This window comes from Trachinotus anak, unplaced genomic scaffold, assembly GCF_046630095.1.
Source record: "Trachinotus anak isolate AG129_WGS33_773 ecotype Australia unplaced genomic scaffold, CSIRO_AGI_Tana_v1 ptg000005l, whole genome shotgun sequence".
NCBI classification, from domain to species: domain Eukaryota; kingdom Metazoa; phylum Chordata; class Actinopteri; order Carangiformes; family Carangidae; genus Trachinotus; species Trachinotus anak.
The window spans coordinates 9,827,620-9,854,377 of NW_027273856.1; the positions used below are offsets into that span (position 1 = coordinate 9,827,620).

Below are 26,758 nucleotides of genomic sequence, written 5' to 3' on the forward strand. Positions count from 1 at the left end.
ACAGTTCCCACAACGAGCAAGCGCTTGGCGACAGGGGGGAGGAAAAACTCCCTTTTAACAGGAAGAAACCTCCAACAGAGCCGGGCTCAGGGTGGGCGGCCGTCTGCCTCGACCGGTTGGGTTTAGGAGAAGATAGAAAGAGGGGGAGGGGGAGGAGAGGGGAGAGAAGAGAGAGAGAGAGAGAGAGAGACCAGGAACAGCTGTGTAGGTAATGGTGTTATCAATAATAAAAAACAAAAATAAAAACAAAAGGACACCTATGACAATTGGCCTCTAAACCCAGACTGCAAATACTGCTCTGTACGGTGTCTTTGAAACTATGCATACATCAGTGAAATACTGTGCATTACTTGCTTTTGAAACTAAAGTAACAACAGCATAATACACTCTGGTCTTACTGTCGACTTTATCGACCATTGTCGACCATTTTCTGAAATTTGAATGATCAAAAAAATGTTTTCTGAGACTCTTTACTTTCTGAAATTCTGTTGTGCTGTCTGAACTTCTTCTGTTTTATTACTTTACTTCCTGAGATCTCTGGAGCCAGACCCTGGGTGGGGTAGACCCTGGACAGGTCAGCAGTCTATCACAGGGCCGAACTGTGGGAGGAAGCTCCACAAAGGCACAAGAAGAATATGCAGCCAAATCTTCCTGCTGTGAGGTGACAGCAGGAAGATTGTGCTGCCCTTATATTGTATCAACAACAAACACAGATGATTCATGTCAACCAAAGTCCAGTAATAATGCATTAATTCAGCGCATTTAGGCCTGGCCAATCATTTCCACTAAAACTGTGTCATGTGTTTGTTGTGAGGAACAGAGCCATCTAGAGTTGCTATACTGGCAGTTCATTACTGGTTCTGCAGGATGGTGTTGTGTTACATAACTGTTTCCTCCTTAAAAGACAACATCTGCATGTATGTGTCAATATGTGTAGCTGTGTATTCCATAACACATGCATCGTTGGAGACTGATGTGCATGTAGGTGTGTGTATTGTTAAATGAAAAAATTTTAATTTACCGCGGTTACCTGGAGTTCCCGGGATTCTTCCTCTGCAGCAGAGGCGTGATATGACAGGACCTGGAACATGCACACGAGAACAGATGAGACAGGCAGACTTTGGGTCATATCAGGTTTTCTGTGGAAAACACACAGAACTACTGAGAGTAGTTGTGTGTGGGGCATCTACTCTCAGTAGTTGTGCAGCATCAACTTTTTGCTTTGTGGCGACTTTCAGATTATGTTAACTATTACATATTTTACACTCAACTCCTGACTCTTTAGACAGTTTGACTTCAAGTGGAATTTATTTCTTGACACCAAAAAGGCATTCGATAGACTAGAATGGGACTACCTCTGGGCCTTGTTAGATCATATGGGTTTTGGAGAACAATTTATCAAGTATATTAAAGTTCTTTATGCCAGTCCAGGTGCAATGGTGTTATCAGGCAATACCGGCTCACCATATTTCCAAATCTCTAGAGGTTCCGGTGAGGGATGCTGCTGTCTCCCTTACTTTTTGTCTTATCCCTCGAGCCTCTTGCTCAAAAAGCAAGTCATTCTACCAATATCATGCCTATTACAATACATTCTACTGTTCGTCATATCTCTCTTTATGGAGATGATATACTTCTTTTAATTAGTAAACTCTCACAATCGTTTTGTTATAAGTTATATTCAAATTTTTAAATCATTTCCAGGTATGAGATAAACTGGCAAAAGTTTGCTTTTCTACATCTTAGTAGCTTTGTTGATGATTTAAATAATTTAAATATCCCTATTGTTAATCATTTTAAATATCTGGTGGTGGATATTTATCCCATGTCTAGAAACTACTGTCATTAAAAACTATATTACAGTTTTTAATAAGATTAAAACAGACTTGGGAAAGTGGATGTCAAGACCTTTATCTTTTGATGCCAGAATCTCAATCATAAAAATGATGATATCCCCCAAGTGAAGTATCTTGCCACTATGCTTCCCCATGTAGAAGAAAGTTTATTTCACCCACACAGACTACAAGATTTCATCTATGCATAAGTCCCCCTCAAAAAAGATAAATTGCATTTTGGTCCTATTATTTCAAATGTCCTAATAACTTGGAAACTAGTGACTAACTGTACTAATTTAAAAAAAAGTGGCATTATCATACCCCAATATGTCATAACTATATTTTTTGCTTGGTGGTCATACAGTGGCCGACCCAGCATGATCAAACAATGGAATTCACTTACTTGGACAATTATTTACTAGTGGACTCTATACATTTCAAGAGTTACAGCAACAATATAACTTACCTGGTTTTTCCTTTTTTTCTATACTTCAGCTATAGCTTCATTCTGCCTTAAAAGCATATGGAGTCCCATGAAATTCTTAACTCTTTAAACATGAACTCACACAGCAACTGTACAATACCAACAAGACCAAGGGAACTGTATCATCAATGTATTCCTTGGTAATAAAAAAATCTATAAAAGTTCTTATAAAACTTTTTCAATACAAACAACCTGGCAAAATGACTATAGTTTGATTTCTCTTGGGAAACCATCTGGAGGAATATTAGACAAGCCTCAAAGAAAACCCAATCACCAAACTGTTTACTTAAGATTTGTACATAGAACTTATTTAACACCTATAATTAGACATTGGCTTAGGTTTGTCTCATCTCCTTTATGTGAGTTCTGTTCATAAGGTTGTTTAGGTACTAGATCTTTAGATATTCTAACATTAAATATTTTTTAGAATATTCAGGAATATGCATGTAATTTGTGCTTCAAATGAGGACACCATTGGAAACAAAATGAACCTGAGCTTTCACAGAGTCAGGAAGTGTGAAGTGAAACTAAAGCTGAATAAACCTTTTCCACAGTAGATATTTTGAATTGTCAAACGTAGGTGTAACTAATGACATTATTCATTCCTGCATGGTATTGAAGGAGTTGTTACACCAGATCCAGCAGTAATGTGATCAGTACATATTCTTCTCCTGCACTGACAAGTCAAAATGTCTGCTGTGATTTAGAGACATTTGAGAACGATACTCTGATGCTAGCAAGGATGCATAAATGCCATGTAAAGATAAAGATTAATAGAGTTTTGACAGAGAAGAAAAGAAAAGTTGCTGCTCATCAGTCAAATGTTAATAAAATCCATAATATAAAGAAACACTCATGTTCTAGAGTTGACTGTCTCACAAGAGAGCCCTGTGTCTTTTGTGTGTAAAAAAAGAGCAGTAATAATTCCACAATGTGGAAATACTTAAAAGTAAAAGTCCTGATATTGCAAATCTTACTTGAGCAAAAAATACACAAGTATTACCAGAAAAATGTACTTGAAGTATTAAAAGTAAAAGTACTCACAAAACAAAACAGCTGCTTTACTTTCCATTATGGAACTCCAAAGGCCCTGATAGAGTATATATTTTATATCTAGTCCACAGAAGATAGTAATACATGCCTACAAGTTATTATCATATGTAGCAAGATAAATGCATTGTTTTGGAACATCAGAGAGTCTCCTGTTCAGGTCTGTTTACAACTTTATCATTTTTATATTAGTACATGGTGGTGACCAAACATAAATCCCAGCACAGCAAAATTCAAATCTGAGTAGGCCTTTACAAACGTATATCAAAACATTTCATTTATAATAATGTATCTGAGCTAACTTTGGATTTAAGGTTTGGATTTTGGATTTATATTAACGCTATAGGACTGAGTGATATTATGACATACTGTATACAGCATACTGTGAGAAAACAAAAATTTGTCAACTGTTACCGGTACATTACTGTTATCCTATTATGGGCGATGTTACCATTTCCTCATGGAAACATCCACTTTTGCATCGTTTTTTCTTTTCCTTTTAAGACATTTTGACATGCCACGGAAGGAAAAGCACAAGTGTAAAAAATAAAATGAATGATGGCTGAATTAAATTGAGCTGCTTCACTTTCAGGGCCCTGGTTTTGTGTTTGCATGATTTCTGCATTTTGTCAGGTTTTTAATCAGCTGAACCAAAATCAGACATTCCAGTGATTTTCCAGAAAATGTACCATAGTATGTCACTACATCATATATAGTGATGGAGAATTTTCACCATATCACACACTCTAACTCCATAAAGATCTTGTTGGGTGATCAAAGACTCCTCACAGACTCACCACAGTAGCAGTGATCTGTTTCCCAACTTATGTCTAAAAAGCACATTTTGGCCCAGTTTCTTCAAAGCTACTTCGTTGCTATTTTGATGTCTGGTGACTGGTGACAGTATCATTTGGGAAAATGGTATTTTCTATGGAGGGTGCTCTTCTGTCACTTGTCAGCTTTACTAAAGAAGAGTGATGAAAGTAAATTAAAGTGTCTTTGAACTACTGAAGAAATGCTATTTACAGGTTAGCACGGAGCCAACAACAACAACAATTCAGTTTCAGAAATGTTTCAACTCTCCATCTGCTCATCAATCCAGCTCTGTACTAGGTAGATTACTGCAGCCACATCCTTCATTTCATTACAGTCAGGATAAAAAGAACCTCTACTTTCTTCCTCTTCTATAACGGTGCTGAACAGTTTGAGTGAAACCTGGTTAAACTCAGTAAGGTGGCGGAGGAGGTGGGAGTCAGCTGCAGCTGAGAGGAGACATCACCTCTGCCACCCTGAAACTGACAGCTCCAACAGAATATACAGTCTGTATGTGTAGCCCAGTAGGAACAGAGTGCCCTAATTTTGTTAAAAATTTTAATTCCATTTAAAATTTAATCATAATTTTATTTTCTTACTACTTTCTGGTTCACAAACCTAAGGTTATTTGAAGTTATTTGGTTGATTTATGTGTCTGTCAAGTTTATTCTACTGTTATTGATTGCGCAGTAATCAAATACTATTGGAGGGAGAAAGCAAGTCCCACCCTCTTTAGGGCAGCAATCATGGTAGAACACACACACCGAAGCACAGAGAGAAGCACATGCAAACGAGTGAGGGATGAGAATCCCGGTCGGTTTATTGTACACAAGTCCATTTTAACAATTAAAAGTGTTCAGAAGTGATACCATAAGTGACCAAGATGACCCGAAGCTTATTGATGTGGGTTTACTGTATTTGGACAGTCTTATTTTCAGCTAAGCTAATGCAGCTAATGGCGGTAGCCTGTGTTGCTTACGACATGCTGCTTACTTACTGTAATCATAGTTAATTTTTAAAAGCTGAAAACAATTCATAATTCATTGAACATGGATTAAAAACATTCTATAAAATGATGTGGTTTAAAGATACTACTGTCACAGAACTACGTCATAAATACAGTATCTACTGTGTTTTCTGAGAATATAGATTAAATCTAAGATATGGCCATAAGTGATTGTAATTTTATGACTGTATACAATAAGGGTTCTATATTGTTATGCAGGTTTTTTGATACCACTGGAAACTTTTTAGATGTTCAAGCCACTTGGAGATCTGATTGCTTCTTTCAGAAGGAACCCATCCATTCCTTCTTACATGTACAGGTTCCCCAGTGTGGTATGATTCGTCAATTTGTCAAGATGAACACTTAAGACTCTTTAACGTTTATACCCGAGGGATCCAACTGACAAAACTGTATGACTTGACTGATAAAAAACTACACAGATCTATAAACTGCTTAAGTATTGGAACAAGAGAAACTGCACTGAACTCTGAATTTAAAACTGAGCTTTGCTGCATCTTGATACTTCATTTGAGTCGAGCTTATGAGCAGAGTCTGTTAATATATGGACTGAGGTCATGTTCATATGTGTTTTTTTTAAGTGCATTAATTAAGGTATCTACTTTCTTTGGTAGAGATGCCAGTTACTAAGGTGTAAAATGTTTTATTTTATTTTTTATTTTTTGTATTGTAATACTGTATATTAAATATATGTATAATACTGTATGTTGTAATACAACGAGTTTACAACTAGTTACAACAACGTAAACTCATCCCTGGGTCTGTGTTTCTCCTTTCTGACTATTACTCAGCACAGCATTTACCTCCATGAACCTAAACCCACTGGTTCACTACCCACTACCTAGCTAACTAGTCAAAACCTATTTATGGTCCTCAATCATGACAAGCAGGTTAGCAGGGTTACATATGCATATGTGTTACTGAAAGTAGGAGAGGGAAAGGAGAGGGCGTAATAGTGGATTGAGTGTGTGTGGGCTCAGTTATAATGAATTTGTGCTTTTCTGGCTGTCACACACAGTGGTTGAAGTCAGGAAAGTGCCTAGACTCAGCTTGAAAAATCCTCATGCCTCGTCTAGTTGTCACTCACGCACCCATAAAATAGCTTTATCAGAGATGCTCTCACACACACTGTACTCTTCTATACTTTTATTCTTGTGAGGACCCTGACCACACACTATCACACTTAATCAACAATCCCACCTGCACACCTAATCCCACACTTTAATATGAAATGTATTGTAATATTAACCCTGAAACCTAGAACAAAGTCAAGATCTGAAATTAAAACTGGTTCTGCAAACTGAGCACAAAAACTGAGATCTGAAATGATATATTTCTGTTATGCTCATATTCAGTTACAAAACTACTATCTCTAATATAGTATGTTATTAATCATTTTTATGACTACTCTACTGTTTACATGAAATCCTACTACTAAACTCGTCCCGAGGAGACATTGTGTTTACATAGAAATGATCTTAATCAAAAAGTATTTAACTACCAAATACAAGCAGAACATGTGTTATTGCTGAAGCAAATGCATGAGATTGCTAAAGAAAATATTTGGCTGGGAAACATTACTGGGGCAAACATTTAGGTGCAACTAACATGTTCCAAATTGACAAATACAGTACTTTTAGACATAGCAGTTCTTGACTTTAATTTAAAGAAACCAAACAGACTATTATGTCAAATATATTAATTTTAAACCATAGACTGTAAATAGAAAGGACGTAGCCTCTAACATCACCCAGAGGTTTCTGAACAGCAGTTTTGAAGCCAAGGGTTCTACCTCACACCCAGTGCAACCGCTATGCAAGTGTCTTTGCTAGTTTCAGACAGACGCAATGGTCATTATCCGGTCCAGTGCACATGTTAGCAAATAGCAAATGCACTGACTAACTTCACCAGAAGAAAAGAAGTGATATAAATAGAAAGAAAACAAGATGGCTACTTTCTGTGGCTGGAGACAGTTCTTGTTGAGTGAAGGAATAAAATTGAACTGAACTCACAACGTTTGTGCTAGAGAGGTGAGTAAATAGCTATTAATTCTAACATTGGCTATGTACCAATTGCAACACGTACAAATAGCTCTTTTAACTTTACATTACCCATATGGCAAATTTAATGTTAGCATTGTTAACGAACGTTGTGGACCTTTACACAGATGTCTTAGTTCAAAAGTATTATAACCCAAAATTCTAAAGGCTAAATCATTAGCCTTGGTAAGCTAACAAGCCATGTATGCTGAGTGCAGACACCAATACCTGCTAATTTGCGCTAACATAAATAAAATACGACTAGGAATTCCACTGACCTCAAAAAATGGAACGCAGACTTATTGGACAGCCTGTAAATACAGTGCCTTGCAAAAATATTCACCCCCCTTGGTATTCTTTTCTATTCTATTTTGTTGCCTTACAACCTGGAATTTAAATGGATTTTCAATTTGATTTTAAGTAATGGACATACACAAAATACTCCAGATTAATGAAGTTAAATGGGGAAAAAAACTATTCTAAATTCTAAAAAAAACTGAAAAGTGGTGCGTGCATATGTATTCAGCCCCTTTGCTTTGAAGCCCCAACCATGACCTTCAGAAGCCACAAAGTTAAATAAGATCCACCTGTGGGCAATCTAAGTGTCAAATGCTCTCAGTATATATACACCTGTTCTGAAAGCCCCCAGAGCCAACACCAGTGCAACACCACTAAGTAAGGGCTACCACCAAGCAAGCGACAGCATGAAGACCAAGGAACTCTCCACACAGGTCAGAGATAAAGTTGTGGAGAAGTACAGATCAGGGTTGGGTTATAAAAAATATCCCAAACCCTGAACATCCCACAGAGCACCATTAAATCCTTTATTAGAAAATGGAAAGATTATGCCACCACAGCAAACCTGCCAAGAGAAGGTCGTTCACCAAAACTCCCAGACCAGGCAAGGAGGGTATTAATCAGAGAAGCAACCAAGAGGCCAAAGATAACCCTGAAGGAGCTGAGCAGCTCTACTGCAGAGATGGGAGTATCTGTCCATAGGACCAGTATAAGCCGCACACTGCACACAGCAGGGCTTCATGGAAGAGTGGCCAGGAAAAAGCCATTGCTTAAAGAAAAAAATAAGGCAGACTGTTTGGAATTTGGCTAAAGGCATATTGGAGACTCCCCAAACATGTGGAAGAAGGTGCTGAGGTCAGATGAGACTAAAATTGAACTTTTTGGCCATCACGGACAAACCTAACACCTCTCATCATGCTTAGAATACCATCCCCACAGTGAAGCATGGTGGTGGCAGCATTATGGGAAACTGGTCAGAATTGAAGGAAAGATGGCTGTTGCAAAATATAGAGAAATTCTTGAGAGAAAGCTGTTTTAAGTCTTCCAGAGATTTGAGACTGGGACGGAGGTTCATGTTCCAGCAGGACAATGACCCTAAACACACTGCTAAAGCAACACTCCAGTGGTTTAAGGAGAAACAATTAAATGTCCAGGAATGGCCCAGTCAAAGCCCAGACCTCAATCCAATTGAGAATCTCTGGTATGATTTAAAGATTGCTGTACACAAGCGACAATGGGCAAAAATTCCAGTGGCTAAATATTTCACATCTTTAAAGTAGTAGTTATGTTGTGTAAATTAAAAGAGACAACCCCCCCCCAAAATTCCTTTTAAATTCCAAGCAACCAGGTGGGTGACATTAGATTATAAAACAGCCTCCGTCTGAAATATGACGAAATCTACATATAAAACAGGAGAATTTCAAGAACCCCTCTCTAGGTTGTCTCAGGCCTGGTACTCTTTTCATTTGAAGTAAATAAAGGCCTAGTCTCTATTTGGGAGTTTAGTAGTTCAGGGAAATCCCTCCTGACCCAGTCTCAATAAAGCTATATGTGCTATATATGATGATGTAATAAATTCCACCCCTATGGTAAAGACCGCTATTACCACAGACTTAACTGAAAGCTAAATGTAAAGCTATGTGTGTGTGTGTGTGTGTGTGTCTGAGGCAGACCTCCAGAGTGACTTCCTGCTTTGCCATGGCTCTCTCCACAGTTTCGTACATCTGTGTGTTCTGGATGCCGAGACCACAGAAGATGGCAAATGCCTCCAGGAACTGCTCATCATTCCTATTGAACGCCTTCACACTGCCTGACGCTTCATCCATCTTGTTCACCAACTGACATACACCTACATGGACACAGAAAAGCACCCCTTACTCCTTCTTGTTTCCAACCCTGTCTTGGTCAAATTTTTCATATGTGTCATTGAATCTGATATTCTTATAAACCTTATGTTATGGAAATCTGGGGCCAGGTAGTATTCTATCTGTAAAGAAAAACTGTACAAATTGTCAAGGGGTGACTGTGTTGCATACAAAGTCAATGCAATGACTTAACTTTGCTCAGAGTGGCACTGTCCAAACTTGGCTCAAGGTTGGACAAAGGAGGGAAGACCACACATGAGTTATAACTAAAAATAAGTTTGTATGGACATATCAACACAGTTGAAAATATCTATACTTGAAAATTTGCACATATCCTGTAGCTTCATAAATCTGCTGTGTAAAGTGTTAGAGGCTGGAGGGAAATAACAGAAATAATGCAAGTTACTGGTGAGATCTGAGCTCAGGCTGTGCCTGTGCTGAACATTAACAGAAACACAAACACAGTCCAGGCAAGGTTGCAGCCGAGTTACAGTTGGGACGTTGCACTGTCTGGGACAGATAAAAACAAAAATGTCCAGAGATCATATTTATGTGAATGACATAAGGCAAACATTTGCTTTGCTTCCTGTCTGAACAAGATTTTTAAAGGAAGGTGGTGGGGACTGGATGATCCAGCAGTGGTGTTAGTACAGACAGTATTTCATTTGAACAGGCTTAAGTTATATTATCTTAAAGGTGAGAACTTGAACAAGGTCTACAGTTTAATGATAAGCTACTTCAACTGTTGTGTGTCTAAGTTTAGCAGTTTGGCTATGTGACTGGTTACATAATCATACTTTTTTTTTTTGTTTTGTTTTACCTTGATACAAATCTGTGCCTCCTAAGGACTTGGAACAGAATATTGCATCTCCAACACTAATAATGAGCTGTTTTGATCTTGCTCATCACCAGGACTCTTAAAGATTGGAGGAGATGTTACAAGGACCTGTTTTGTTTGATCACTAAGGGGCATCCATGCTCATAGGTCATCTTTGTAGCCAACTAATGGAGCTGCTCTCAGCTGCTTATGCTGATGATAATCACTGTGATGGATGGAGTAATGAAAGTGGTAATGCTATGCTGGCTTGATGTGTTCTCAGACCTAAGATTTAAGATTGTTAAATATTATATTACATCAGTGCATTGAAAAGTAACTGAAAAACCACACTGAGAGAGAGAGAGGGTGAGAGAGTTACAAAGAGAGGGATCTCATACCTATGACTTTGTCCTTCTTGCCATTCCTGATGGGAGTGCAGAGCAAACTCTTTATCTGGTTGCTGATGTGATCTGGGTTTTCACTCTGTCAGATGACAAGAGGGATGAGTACTACTGGAGGATAAGAAGAAAAGAAAATAAAGAAATGAAAAAAAAAAACAAGAAAAGAGTACTGACTGTCCAGGGGAAGCATTGGTCCTTGGTGACATCTGCAATGTTGAGAGGCTGCATGGTGTTTTTAACGTACTGAGCGTACATGTAGTTAATCTGACTGACATCACGGTCCCTGAGAAGACACAAAAATGCAATCAATTTGTAACTAACCATTCATAATGAGACAAAACACCAAGATCACCTGGATTAAGCTCTTAAACCTTGCATGACCTAATGATGATACATTTTATAATTCCATTTGATGAAATGGTGGGGGATGCATGTTAGATTATTTTACGTTGTGTAAGTCAGAGATGGGGACTCGCACTTAAGTTGCACACACAGTAGTTTGAAAGTTGTCCACAAAAGACTTGTGTTCACCCATGTCCGTTTGTTTATTTGGCAGCAGGATTTTGCAAAAAGTACAGAACTGATTTGCACCAAACTTAGTGGCAATATGGGTCATGGGTCAGGGAAAAGCTCATTAAATTCATCATTTACTATAACTTTGAATTTTTTTTCTGTTAACCCTTTAATTTACAGGCCATAGAAATTATATAGTAAGGTGAAGAAATTACCAAGAAATAACAGCCAAGTAAAATTGGTAAAATGACTAATTGTAGAAGTATAATTACAAGGAATTATTGTAAAATATTAGTTAATTACAGAGTGAAACTAAAGCAGAATAAAGAGGGTCGGTCAGCAGTTATATGGGAATTACTTGTTATTGTAAGTAAGTAGTATAGCCCACATACAAGGTAAGACAGGAGAGTCCTTTCCATTGAATATAAAGTGTAGTGTGCGTTGTTTCTTAAAGATATATGGGAAGTTACCAAGAACTTCAGCTGTAATTATTCTTCCATGGCCTGTAAAGTGTAACGTGAACATATAATAGATAAGATAATTTCCTTATGCTAGAGGACGCCATAGCAGCATCAAGACAATTACCTTCACCTTGGATGTCAAGTGTAAAGTATGACAGTTTCAGCATAATCTATGAAGATTTTGTGACACATTGAACAGAACTGTGATATAAACTAAAGTGAATCATCCAACATCAAACTAAGTCGTTAGTGAGTCATCACTCAAAACCTCAAGGAAATAAGACATGTCAACTGTCAATTTGTAAACGCCCATGATTCTAACACACAAACTTTGTTGCTCAAATTCATGCAATCTTTTCACTGGTGTTTCCATGTCTGAATGTCTCCATTTGCTTTAAATTCATTAATCATCTCGGGGCGCCTCGGTGGCTCACCTGGTAGAACGCATACCATTAAGGCTTAGTCCTACCCACAGCAGCCCTGGGTTTAATCCGACCCGTGGCCCTTTGCTGCATGTCATCCTCTCTCTCTCTCTCCCTGACTTTCCTGTCACTCTCTCACTAACCTATCCAATAAAGGCATTAAAAAGGCCAAAAAAACAACAACTTACATTCATTAATCATCTCATCAATTTAGTGTCAACTCCAACTGCCCAACATGAACTGGTAAGCCAAGTTTGTCGAAGGGATGGTTAGTGTTAGTATTTAAGCTAATGGCAAGCATGCTAACACTAACTGATTGTGGACCTGGTATGGTAGCACGATGCTGACTGCCAGCCAGCCATGATGATCTGTTTTGAATCTAAAACAACCTGTGATTTGATGCTGTGCTGGAGAGAAGCTTTGCCTTCACTGAGCTAGGGGTATTCTTTCTTTGTTGTGCTTTATTTTTTATGATCAAATGGAAGTAAAAGGATGATCAGCCTGTTCGCCTAAGCTTTCGCCACCCTTCCTGGATCCTGTGAGGGACAGAAAAGATGAAGGAATCGTGCCTTTCTGCTGAAGTCTGTATGGACATACAAGACAAATCTGTTCGTAGAAATAACCTATAACAGCTGTTTTCAATTTGTGGGAGAGTGAGTCACCCTTCAGAGAACAGAAAAAATTCCACTCAGGCCAAAAAAACGGTATATCGGCACATATCCTAAACATCTTTACTTAAACATCCACACTTTTGGAGACATTTTTAAACATTTTTATCATTGTTATCTTGACTTTAAAAAAATCTTTGAGCACAGTTCTATATCAGAAATTGTAAGGCCTTTATGTGCATTTTTACTGAAGTCAAATAATTAGAACACATCAAAGTCAGTTAAACATAACACCAAATAAAATCATCACTGTACACCATTCACAGCCCTGCTTTCACTGTCTCAATATCATGCAGAAATCCTTTCCATTATGCTCTTGGCAAAAAAACTTTTTGCCTCTTTATGATGTGGCTCTGAAGGGAAAGGAAGAGCTGAATGAATCAGTGTGCTGCACACAGTAAAGGCACAAATTACAACGTTTGACATGTTTTATATTAGGTCTTTATGATAAGGGAAAAAATAAGTGAATAAGTGTGAATAAATCCTCAGTTTATTATGGAAAAGTGGAGAAATTTAGGCAATGAATGGGAGACACTGTGGTGGATTTACCAGGCAGAAAGAAAGAACACTTCTCTGCAGAGCCTCATGCATCATGATCGTCTCTACCCTATGCTCTTAACATGAGCAACAGACAATATACCACAAACAATGCTTCGACCTTCTGAGGCTGTATTCTAATGTTCCACCTGACTTATCCAAACATCTAAAGTGCATTTTCAGCTCACTCTGCTGGTGTGTAACAGAGCCTATGCACGTTGTACACACAACTATGATTTGTGCCACAGTTTTAGTTTTAGTTTATTTATTTATTTATTTACTTAATAGGGACGTTGGAATTTAACATAGTTCCAATACAAAGCACGAAACTGATGTGTTGCACAGACAGTTTATAGCTATTACTTATTTCCACTCAGTTAGTACATTGTTTCTCTACACGTGGCATGAATTCTTAAAATTATTATTTCTGGAAAGAAAGAAGATCCCGCACACTGCTCTTGCTCAGCATCAAAATTTGTATATAAAAAAACATTCTCCAACACACCTGCATCAGATATTTGGATGTGCAGATATCCTAATTGAACTGTCAGTCATGAACATGCAAATAGTCATATTCTTTTATAGAAGCAGTTTGTGTTGTGCAGTAAGGGATCCATTGTTAAATCTTTAAGTTGAGTTAAAATGATACTCTATTTATTACATTTATGTTTAAGGTGCTGTCATCAGAAAATAATGTGTTTGTGAATATCATGTGGCCTGGATATTATGAATAAAGTGCTTGCTTGGAGCCTGCTGTCTCAGATTTTTTAAGGAAATTATTGTGATATAATGTAATGAGGGACAAATCAGTAACAGCTCAGTTTGATGATGGATGATTCATTTTAGTTTACAGTACAGTTCTGTTTTAACGTGTCACAAAATCTTCATAGATTATGTTAAAATTATCAAACTGTTCCAAGGAAATACTCTTCACTTACATCCAAGGTGAAGGTTATTTTCTTGATGCCATGTCCGCCTCATAACGAAATTATGTGTATTTTCATGTTACACTTTACAGGTTACGGAAGAGTAATTACAGCACAATACAATATATATATATATATATATATATATATATGGGAAGTTAAGAAGAAACTCCAAATGCATGCTAATGTTGCTCTGTGTCTTATGGATGTGTAGATAGGCAAATGTTCACTCACAAGTTAGCCAGCATCTTTAAAATTTCTCTTTTAGCAAGGGCGGACTGGCCATCAGAAATACCGGCAGCTTCCCCAGTTCTAAATTACTTTTTCTGGCTTTTTGCTTTTATGATAGTAACAGTGAGAAAGAGACAGGAAAGTTTGGTGGAGAGAGAGGGGATGACATGGAACAAAGGGCCACAGGCCCAGGCCGCTGCAGTAAGGATTAAGCCAAAATGGTAACATGCTCTACCAAGTGAGCCACCGGGGTGCCCCACACACCAGATGTTTTTAACAGTAAATAGAAAACTGTCAGTGAATATGGGTGGGATCATATTTCCTGGAATTACTCTGTGTAAACAAGCGGTAAAACTGTTTCCTAAAGCTCCACACTATCAGCACTAAACAATAAAGTATCTGCTGGTTAATGAGAGAACTGCAGGCTGGGGGCTATATCTGTGTCCACCTTGCACCCTGGCAAAGGTCTGAAAGCTGAAGTCACGTCTGTCAGCACCTAATAAGCCTGTTTGTTATCTTTAGTCCAACCACAGAGTCAGCTTTAATACTGCATGATAAATGATGGAAAATGGATATATAAACATAATGTGAGGTTATGGCCAAAATAAGTGGATTTTGGCCTATTTGTGTGTGTGTGTGTGTGTGTGTGTGTGTGTGTGTGTGTGTGTGTGTGTGTGTGTGTGTGTGTGTGTGCGTGTATGTGTGTGTGTGTGTGTTTGTGAGAGAGAGAGAGAGAGAGAGAGAGATGGAGGGAATATGAGTGTGTGTTAATGGATGACAGAAAGAGTGATGAATTGAAAATGTGTTTGAAAGTGGGTGTGTTTCAGGGAGAAGAAGGGGGAGAGACAGCTAGCAGTGGTGGAATATAAGTAGGTGCATTTAAGATGGAAGAGCTGAAGATTTATTTATTTATTCATTATTTGCTTACTTAAGTCCTGCACTTTTTACATTTTCTACTTTGGCTTTACTTGAGTCACCTATTTTCATTTTGTTATAACTTCATACATCTAGTCCAGTACATTTCAAAAGGAAATACTGAACTTTTTACTCCACAAATCTGACAGCTGTACTAGTTAAATGAACTGTACTCATACAGCGCTTTTCTAGTCTTATTGACCACTCAAAGTGCTTTACAGTACAAACCACATTCACCCACTCACACAGCGTTTCTACCATTACCTAGAGTATCTTGCCCAAGGCCACAGACACAGGGCCTGGATTAGCCGGAAAGTGAACCACCAACCTTCTGATTAGTGGATGACCCTTGCTACTTCCTCAGCCACAGCTGGCCTATTTTTTACATAGATTTTACATGCAAAATATATGAGGATCTTATAAAATACAATGCAGTGTTTCCAAGTCCAAAAAATTCTTCTCGATTAGTCAGCTGTTCTGCTTTTCTAAAATTTGTCAGGCTCCCACATCTTTTACTTCTCACAAACTATTTCTACATCAAACACTATACAAAGTTGTGCTCTTTACACAGTGCAACTATTTAAGCAAAACCGACTTGTGGTTTTTGAAGAGTCCATAAAAGGAGCTCTCAACTGCTCTACAGATTGCAATACAAATTAAGTAGCATATTTTCTTATACTTCACTCTATGTTCCACATTTTTTACATCTGACACACACACACACACACACACACACACACACACACACACACACACACACACACACACAAATGAAAACACACAAAATGCTATTCTCTGTATTTTAGGCCCCAGTTTGATAGATTTCCACAATGTTAACCCAAATCATGGTAATTGCCTCAGTTTTGAAAACTTTCTGTATTTAACGCTGGAATTGCTGAGTCTCCCTGAACCCCTTTATCTCCTCCTTAAATTTATGCCAACAATGCAGATCACTTTCTAGTATTTCGAGCAATGAAGCTCAGCTTCATGCAATGGTGTATTTTTAGACTGCTGTACATATATATTAACTGTGTGTGTGTGTATTTGTGTGTGTGGGTGTGTGTGTGTGTGTGTGTCTTGCTTGGTTTCATTTTGGATGACTTGAAGGTTTCAGGCTAATTAAAACAATATGTTCTGTCCAGACTGGCCTCAACTTACATACACATACACACACTGCAGATGGAAACGCTGCAGAGTATGTGCATTTATACTTGAGTTTAATTACCAAAACACACTAAAAGCCACATTTCCTCTCCCTCTCTCTGTGATTGACTTAAATGTGGCCACAGAATAGCTACTGGCATCACTAAAGAACCATGATAGCGCTTTTCAATTCAGGACCACAATCAAACTCTAAATCCAGAGAAGCTTAATTGCTGCTCTCTGTTAACTTAAAAAAAACGCTCTGTCTGTGATTCATGTGAGCCTGATCAACAATGGTTCAGCTCAACTGAACGTCCTGCTTCAGTGAAACAGAAGCTGTGTCGTTGGGAAGCTGAAGCCTGGGGATAATGTCACTATAAAAAGCCTCCTGTGGTTCCAGCTGGTCAAAGCTAACATCCTGCAAGACCCCTCCCCTCTTGCAGTGGCCCAGCTGGAGCTGCCCGGTTTTGCCGTAACGCAGTCCTACAAGAGGAAATCCAGTACATACACACAGTGGTATTAAAGAGAGTTATAAGATCTAAACAGGGGAGAAACAGCCATGAGAGAAGGCTGTAAAAAACAAGACGCTACAGAGGATGAGACAAGATAAGACATCTGGTTTGTGTCATCCCTGACTGCTGGGATTTTCACAACTGCCTGTTTTCCCTTTCTTTTGCTTGAGCTCTGTTTGCGACCACAGATATAATGTATGAAAAGAAACAGGTCCATCTGTTTCACCAGTAATAAGAGGGTCACAAACTGTGCTCTCTTTCAGGTTTCATTGACTTCATGTTCCTAAGCTATATCTCTGCCAAGAGCAGGTATTAATGCAAGAACAGAGCCAATGAAAGCTGACTGTTTGTGACCCTTTTAATGTGCTATGTATAACACCAACATATATCAGTATTATGTGTGAGCTTCCTGTTTTTTAAAGTTTAGTTTTCCTGCCTTTTGTAGGCCTGAAGGACTGTCCTTTCGGAATCTGTTTAAAGGATAATGCTGAAATAAACAAATCCCATGAAAAGCAAATTGGGCTAGTGCATCTGTCCTCACTTTTTTAAAATATCCCCCCCTTGTCTGTGGCTCTCAGCCCCAAGCCTGCTCGTTATCTGCAGTAGGAACCCTGCCACACAGAGCTGATAATGTGCAAACAAGTGCCCTCGCCGAAGAGAAGGAACACAAACATCCGAAGAATGCACTGAAAGCTTGTGGACACCCCAACTGGACCTTTAAGAAATCAGGCAGAAGGTCCTGGAAGAATACCAGCACTGTGGGTGGTGAAGAACAGAATAAACGCTGTCATCCCGTATGTGTCTGGAGTATCTGAGAAACTCAGGATCACTGCATCCCTGTGTTTTTCAAACCCAGCAACACACTGGTCCACCCAGAAGATCACACACTGCACACCCAGTAAAGCAATCTATTTTACGGAGTCCAGTGCAGTGAGGAATCCACAGACCTAGGTTTCTGTGGAACCAAACAAACACTAAACAGACGCATGACTTAACACAGGAGGGCCAAACTTTATACCTTCATACCTTGGTCTCCTCAACTGGAGAAGGTAAAACATCTTCAACCAAGTCCAGATGCCCACGATTCAGCTTTCAGACTTCAGACCTGATTGACTGAAAATCTTCACAGACGATGCTTTAGAGTCTTTGTTTAAGGCTCCATATTTAACACTTCTTCTGGTGTTTTATTTGAAGCTTTCTCTCTCCATAAGGTCTATAACTCAAACTGACACACACACACACACACACACACACACACACACACACACACACACACACACACACACACACACACACACACACACACACACACACACACACACACACACACACACACACACTTGTACTTCTATCTTTGTGAGGACACTCATTGACATAATGCATTCCCTAGCCCCTTACCCTAACCTTAACCATCACAACTGAGTGCCTAACCCTAACCCTGACCCTAACCTTAACCTAAACCTAATTCTAACCATAACTCTAAAACCAAGTCTTAACCCTCAAAATGTGATTTGAAGGTGTCACAAAAAGTGAGGACCAGCCAAAATGTCCTCACTTTCCTAAAATGTCCTCACTCTGTTAGTAAAATACTTTTTTTGGTTCTTACTATGTAGCAAGTACAAGTACACACACACACACACACAGCAAATTCTGTTGCTCAGGCTGAGATTCAGATTGAATTTTAGATGCTGTGTACAACGGTGGAGGCCAGGCCACCCCAGAGAACAGGGGGGCTCAATCTCATTGCATCTTAAATCAGATTACTGCTTATTCACTCCTGCAGGCTGGAGCACGTGTTTATATCAGGAAACTCTGCAGCTGTTACCTTCTCCAGTCTTTTTCTGTCATCCTGACACTCTACTCATTCTGCCTGTAAATCTTTAAATCATTTGGGTTTCCCTGATGTGCCACTTTATCTTCACATCTCTTCCGTTTCTTCTCTTTACTCTTTACAACTATTCTTTGTTTTTTCCTTAAAAATAATAACTGAAGTTTTCCATTTTCAAAGCAAATTCAGTTTGATGAACACTGCCAACCCAGTCTCCTAAAAATTATGTTAATAGACAAAAAATTGCATTAAGCTTTTTCCAGATCATTTAATTGCATTTCGCAGTCTTCATCAGTGGAAGGAGTTTGCACAAGCTTCATCAGTAGCACTTAGCAGTAAATTCCATCCGCTAATGAAGGATATAACATGTTGCTGAAAGCTCCAGCAAAAACTTGACATTCAGTGACAACAACTAATCTGCAACAGAAATTCTTTTTCTCACATATTCTTCCTTGTTAACATACTTAATTTGTTTGTATGATATCCTCTCCTGCACCTTAACCATGATTTGTACTTAACCATAATATGGATATGTGTACGCACCTCAAGCATTTGGCTAAAGTTGGTGAAATAAAAAAGTCACCTATCTTAACTTAACCAAGACTGCAACCCTTCTCTGATTTCAGGAGCTTAAACCTAAAAGTTGGAAGAAAGGGGCGCATTGGGGTGTTGGTCCTGGGGGCTGTTTGTTTAAGGTGAGTTAGACGAGACAGGTTGAAACTTGTGGTCTGCAACATTAAAGCCAGCTTACAGCAATGTGACTAGAAGACACGGAATGTTGTTTCCACCAACTCTTTACTGCAGTGTGTCTGTAGTGCAGCTCCATGCTGCCTTCAGGACGTCAGAGTATTGTCTATAAAATTTCACCAACATGGGTCTTACTGCAGTGTTTCCTATACGGTGGAGGCCAGACACAATATCAACATTGACTGCCACATATTGACTTTCAGTTTTGTTTTTTGTTTTGTTTTTTTTATATTTCAGTGGGTACAATTTCATTTCATTGTAGCATTGAGTTCATAACCCGAATGTTGACCTGATTAATGTTGCAATTGCATCTTTAAGATTTTAGTAGGTTAATGTATGGTTACAATGATTAAAACTCACACAGGCATTTTGAAGCAGTCTAGGGGGTCCTTTGGATGAGATGCGGGAGGGCACATTCAGTAGACCCAGAGAGCCTGCAGTGTGCAGCCATATTATGCTGATGTGCTTGTGAAAAAGATGTGTGATGAGTAATGCAAATATGAGATTTATATAGGAGTTTGCAAGATAAACTGAAGAGCATCTCGTGCATAAAAGTGCTACACCTAGCAAATGAGGAAATCAGTAATGGAGCCACCTGTAGGCTATTGGAGTATAAGTTGTGTGTTTTGAGAGTTAGATGAAGTGGACATTTATGTATTGTGCAAGTTACAAAGTAACTCTCAGTAGACCCTGCAGTGTGAAGCCACGTTATGCTGATGCGCTTGTGTTTCTGTATTTCCAGAGAAAAGAAACAAAGTAAAGGAATTATTTCAAACGTATACACACCTGGAAGTCCCTTTTTGTGTCCAAGTTTGCAACAAAAATATCAGCAAAATGGCACAGGACAAGAAAAACTAGCGCCAGGATTAGCTCTGGATTTGTACCTTCTCCCACCAATGTACAATATCCAATGTGATCATTGTGCGAACAAGTGTTTTCAAATGAGGCCATGAAACCATCTTTTGCTTTGAGCTTCTTTTTTGTGTTGCTCCCTGGGAAACTAATGATAATGATTCCAACTGTCCAATTAAATCTAATCAGTTTTTTTGGCATTGATTGACATGCTATCTTAATGATATTACACAAATACACTGTATGATATGAAAAGAGTACAAAGATCTGTCTCAGGGTGTTGAGGTGGGGCCTCAAAGAGGTAAATGAATTGTGAAGCCCACTAGAGAGTAAGCCTACAGCAAGTACAAAATAGAGTATGCAGTACAAACACACACACACACACACACAGGTAATATGAACATAAACACTTTCCGGTTAAAACAGACTGGGCACTGTAATAAAACTGCTAGAACAGCGTGCAACAAATATAGCTGTAACATGCAATGAGAGTGCATGTTGACCTTAAAACAACTGTCTGTTGTGTGACGGGCAAATTGTAAGATTCTCTTGGAAAGGTCTTGGACTGCCTCCAAGACAGTAAAGAGGCCCACTTCATCATGATAAACAGGTTGTGATTGAGGAGCTGTCAAATCGACCCTAATGACAGAGTATCAGAACAAAGGAATCTGGCTAATGAGAACAGGATTGAATGCCTGAGAATTTGGCAGGTTAAGGAGGTGGATTACCTCAAAAAGATCCCGAGAGGCTGTAAATCAGCCCAGCAAATGTAGAAGTATTGGACTGAGCCACTCTGTCTTTTCTCTTAAAATTCAAAGTGACTGAATGGGCACAATAAGACTCTGATTCCTGCCAAAGAATTGCCTTATATCTCTCTTTCCCTGTTTCTTCCTACATGTGATGATAGTGAATCCTTGTGCAAGAGCCAATTACACAAACGTCATCTAAGGGGAAAGGAAAGCGGTAGTTTGCAAATGCAAGGAAACATTAGCACTGATAACTAGTGGAAATAGCTGGAGTATGCCTCAAGTTCAATCTGCAGGACTTTTAATTTAATAACAGCCTTCAGTTGAGGGTGAATGCCTTACCTTTTGGGAGCATCTAGGACTTCACCAAGCTCCTCGTATTCCATGTGAAAGACACTGGAGAAGGCGTTCTGCAAAAAGAATAAAAGTAGGTTTATTTGTCTGTCATATTATAGACTGAGAGATGTGGGTAGGACTGGATGAGGGTGACATGTGCTCATTAAATGTCATTAGAGTCATGAATACATACAGGGTCTTAGTTGTGTCTCATTTAATCTCAGAGAAAGGTCTTCCATGCTTTGCTGCAGGTCTACCCTCTGTTGTTTTTTGGGTCATATCAGTTTTCTCATTCCCTCCAATTAAACCATTACAACTAAACCCAGTTAAGCAGTAAGACCCTGCACACTGCCTAAAACATGTCTCCCAGCATGAAGAAAGGAGCGTTGATCTATTACCTATCCAGTCTTGCCAGAAGGAGAGTTTATTTCGACATTCCAGTGCTCTTTTCGTCTTTCCCCCCTTATAGGGACTTGTTTTCTCTCAACCTGCACTCCCAACCTCTTGCAAAGGATACTTTTTCCATTTTTAAGAGGTGGAGACAGGATGTTAAAGATAGACAAAGCTTCTTTGTTTTGGAAAAAATTGCCCCCTCAACCTTGCATGCACATGCACACCCCTTTGCTCTGCAGCATCAGTTCTCCATGATCTATCTAGGTGAGGGTAATAAAGCTGTTATAAACACAAAAAGAAGGAGGGTATGACATTTATTGGGGTCTCTGGCAAGGGAGAAGGTTTATAACTGGGTGACACAGAATGATGGATTTTTTTCCTGCCTGTAGGAATATTGAAATAAATCAAGCCTGTCTTCTCATATTCTTTGGAAGCATCTGTTAAGGCTTTACATGTCAAGGAAGGACAAAGGAATGGTCCATTGGGGTATTATGTCCAGTTACAAGGGTGAGTAACAGATACTTAAATCTCCTACTGTGTGCTCATGTTATGATGTGATTTATGTGTTCAATAAAGGAGCTGAGCATCGGACACGGAAAACAAAAGAAAAGAAATCTCAGACCAGAAATCTGGCAGCATTGGTTGTTCAAATGCTTTTCCCAGAAGTGACTTATTGCAATCATATGTGTAAGTAAAGCCCACCATAAGTAACAAAGGTGGAGGCATAGAGTGCTGCAGGGATGATGGATTTTTGTAGGCCATTCCAAAAGTTAGCATCACCCTGGTTCCCTCAACAAAAAGTCAATGGGATTTTTCCATTGGATTTTGGATTACTGCGGGGAAAAAAAACTCTACAACAAACAAAAGTTTATGATACTTACATGTTTCGTTCATCACAATAATCTTAACAAATTAGCACCACTTTTATGATTTTTGAAGCCTAAATGCAATCACTGGAATTAAAAAGCAAATATTAGGCAGTAAACGAATTACACCATTACTTTCAAGTCACCACTACTAAACTTCCAATTAGTAGTTTTGATTCAGCTCTGACCTCTTCTACAAAAGCCTTTTATCATCAAGTCAGTAATAGTTTGCAAAAGCATGAGTATTGATTTCTCGCACAACTTTACCTATCTCCAAAATGATAAAGGCTGCAAGTGGAAATGCATTGGTCTCACAATAAAGCCGTTCTTCATACCACCGTTGACTCTTTAAAACATTGAATTTTAATATTTTCAATTTGTGAACATGTAACCATACTAACATTAGCTTTCATCTCAAAGCACCACTGCGCCTAGCTATAGCCTCACAGAGTAGTTCGCATGGCTGTAGCTCCTAGTCTAGTTTTAAGTGTGACCTACTTCTATGCATCTCTTTCCCTAAACCTGTCCAAACCTTAATCATAGAGGTGGCAGATCAGATAAAGAAATTAGAATGGTCTTATCATTTTGGAAGTCATTGATAATTGCCTATTTTGTTGGGCAGATACAAGTGGGTTTTGGAAAGACAGGAATAAATTGCAGCTCCCACTGTTCCTCATATGCTAAATCCGCCCACTTTTTAAATTAATCAATCACAGTGCAGCGTGTGTAACGGCTAACACTCTTGTCCAGTTTAATTTTGTAATGATGACTTGTGCCTAAAATTGAAATATTCTTGCTCTCCAGTCACAGTAGGACACAGATGAGTTATATGCAATTGTTCCTCTTGAGCTCACTATGATAAACTGAGACATCTTTCAGAAGAATCATGAGTTCGTAGGAGTCATAGCTGAGTTTTCTTTGAGCCTCATGTCTGTATCATGTCTGTATTAATAATATCTCATTTGTGTGTAGGAGAAATGAAAGAGATGCCTATGAGATCTCTTCTTGAATTTTGCTTTTCTGTGGGGAGAGAATTGAAGACTGCAGGTATTTTAACAACTGTAGAGAATGGTACAACATGAACAGTACGTACACACACACACACACACACACACACACACACACACACACACTGCCTAATGTTTTAGGAGACCTGTAGCCAGTTCCAGATTTACTTTATTTCTGCTGGGGAGAGTTAAACAACAGACAAAACACTCCTAGTGGCAAGCCAGATGTCAGATCCTATCATATATCATTCACACACTCAAAAACAAAACACACACATCCCTGCGTGCACAACACACAAACACAAGCACACTCTGAGATACATAGGCATAGATTGGCACGTACAATGTAAATATATCACACATGGAGTATACTGAGTATGTTGGACACAGGCATACACACATGCAAACAAACACACATACACGCACGCATGCACACACGCATGCACGCATACACACACACACACACACACACACAGCACTATTTCCAACCAGATGCCACACACTGCAGTAAACTGAAGTGAGCCAACGCAGGCAAACGTCTTAAAAACTCCTGTGTTATTGTTGGTACAGTCAGCGAGGACCAGCTCAGTCATTTACTAGACTTCCTACAGGAAAGCTCCTTTCCCAGAGAAAAGATTATGTTCAGATCCACAGACCTGTGGGTCCAGCTTGAGAAGCTACAGACATTAAAACTGACAAGGCCATCTAGCAGATAAAGTCAGTAAAACCCCCCAATCTCAGAGTAAATGTTTAGCGAGGAAAGAAAGAGAAGAGAAAGAAAGGGTGAATGTGATGATCTGCCCCTCTGAATAACTTCTCTACCTGAAATCCTGTTTTATTTTGAATTTTTTTTTCCTTCGATGTCTGTTTTAGTTTTTTCACCAGTGTATTTCCCCTCTGTGATTACCTGCTCTGCCCTGTGTTGCACCTGTGTCTCATTACCTCCACCCCTCGTGTGTATTCCCCTCATTCTGTTTGTGTGTTCTGTTCCCTGTGTTACCTCTAGGTTCTGTTACTTGTTCATGATGCTGTGTTTTTACCTGCAATTTGTGTTGCCTGAATTCATTTTCTTTAACCCATCTACTGTACATGTAAGTCTGTTCTTGCTTATCAAATTACCTTCCCTGCACCTACCTGTCTTCATGAGTGTCTGCATTTGGGTCCTGAAGAGGGAGGAGTATAAAAGAGGTCAAGAGTGGGACACACATAAAAACACACACACTTTCTTACGTGTATAGCCTACTGTCATACGTATGAAGTGGGTCGCAGCTTGAGTTCAGCATCTTGCATCTTGATTTATAATGTAACGAATCAGTTCACCTAAAATCTGAAAATGATTTTCTCACTTCCTTCTGGTGGGATGTAGCTATGTGGATCATTTCAGTTTAAAATTTGTTCTGGTTTTGAGATCTCTATCTCTCAGATTTCTGCTTCCATCCCAATACAATAGAGGTAAATGGAATTCTATTCGAGGAGCTCACAGCATGCAGCATCCTCCTCCATCCATAGGTAATCCACAAAAGATAGTAAACAGAAGTTTGAGCTACACAGTTAGATATGATAGTTAGCATGTCATTGTACATCCTCAGCAATAGCTCCAGCCTTCTCAAATGTCTTACAGCAGTGCGTCCTCGCAGAGTCGGCGTCTGTGCAGCATTATGACGACGTACCAAAGCGATTCAGAGATTGTGCAGATACATATTAGAGCTATGAAAAAATATCATTTCTGATGCTAATCTATGTTGTATAACAGTCCAGAGTGCAGGACCTCCTTCCTGTGTTTACATTTCTGCTCCCGTCAGACCAATAAGTGTACTAAACATTCTCATTCTCATGGTTTGTAATGATGCACTTTGGTTCACTTGAATTTTTCTCTGTCTGAAACCAAACCAAACCAACCATCAACTGAATCGGACCAGAGCAAACAAACTTTAGGTGTAAAAACAACCTAAAAGTTATTCGAATGAATCCCGAAGGGAACATGAACGCTTGTACCAAATTTCGTGGCAATCCAGTAGTTGAGAAATTTCACAAAAAACACATATCAACCTCATGGTAACACTACAATCAAGGAAGCATGACTGCACTAAGTTCAGTCATTCCATGGAAGTTATCCAATAGCTGTTACGACATTTCAGTTTGAACCAAGGTGGTGGACCAACCAAACGATAAAAGGCTAATATTGTCATCCATAGAGCCACTAACCAAACACATTTAGAAGTAATCAAATTAAAACAATATGGGGCCTTTGGAGCTATTGAGGGTTTGGGAGCAGCTGCTTTTTTTGCCCAGTTGGTAACCCTGTCTTCTTTAGTCAGTAATGGAAACTCCTCAAAGTGAAGCCTGAATAGATAATGATGAGCCATGATAACCAGCATTAAATATACAATATAGACATCAGATGTGTATATGCTTGCAGGTGTGCAATTTAAGAAAGGATGGAGAGAAATAAGGACTGTGTAAAATAACAGTGTATAATAAATGCAACAATTCAGTCTTTTAGAAAACAAGGTGCAGGTCAACTTGTTGTTCCCAGAGTTTGTAAGAGTAGAATGGGGGGCAGAGCCTTCAGCTATCAGGCTCCTCTCCTGGGGAACCAGCTCCCAGTGTGGGTTCGGGAGGCAGACCCCCTCTCTACCTTTAAGATCAGACTTAAAACTGTCCTGTTTAGTAAAGCTTATAGTTAGGGCTGGCTCGGGTATGTCCTGACCCATCCCTTAGTTATGCTGCTATAGAGCTAGACTGCTGGGGGATTCCCATGATTCACTGGGCGCTCTCTCTTTCTCTCTCTCGACTACTTTATGCCATTAACTTTGTATTTTTTTTCTCTCCCGTAGTTTGTGCTTCTCCTCTCTCTCCCTCTCTCTGTTCTCATTCTGCAGGTATCTCTGCCTCTGGAGCAGCAGGATCCAGATCTACCACTACTCATCATTACTATTAACCACTGTTATCTGTCATTATTATTGATAACACCATTATCTACACAGCTGTTCCTGGTCTCTCTCTCTATCTTTTCTCCTCTCTCCTCCCCCC

The 26,758-nt window shown here is 39.1% G+C and overlaps 1 protein-coding gene across 4 annotated transcripts in view; it reads right to left on the bottom strand.

Moving 5' to 3' along the window:
- The window catches only part of pde5ab (phosphodiesterase 5A, cGMP-specific, b), a 104,034-nt gene that overhangs the window by 19,215 nt on the left and 58,061 nt on the right, over window positions 1-26,758 (bottom strand). For 3 of the 4 annotated variants that reach the window (XM_071478299.1, XM_071478300.1, XM_071478297.1), the window contains 5 exons: window positions 21,466-21,533; window positions 10,797-10,905; window positions 10,620-10,704; window positions 9,213-9,388; window positions 1,022-1,081 (listed from right to left, as the gene is read on the bottom strand). In XM_071478299.1, the coding sequence (XP_071334400.1) occupies window positions 1,022-1,081; window positions 9,213-9,388; window positions 10,620-10,704; window positions 10,797-10,905; window positions 21,466-21,533 (498 nt within the window). The remainder of the gene's footprint in view (window positions 1-1,021; window positions 1,082-9,212; window positions 9,389-10,619; window positions 10,705-10,796; window positions 10,906-21,465; window positions 21,534-26,758) is intronic. The other variant, XM_071478298.1, reaches the window with a different exon arrangement.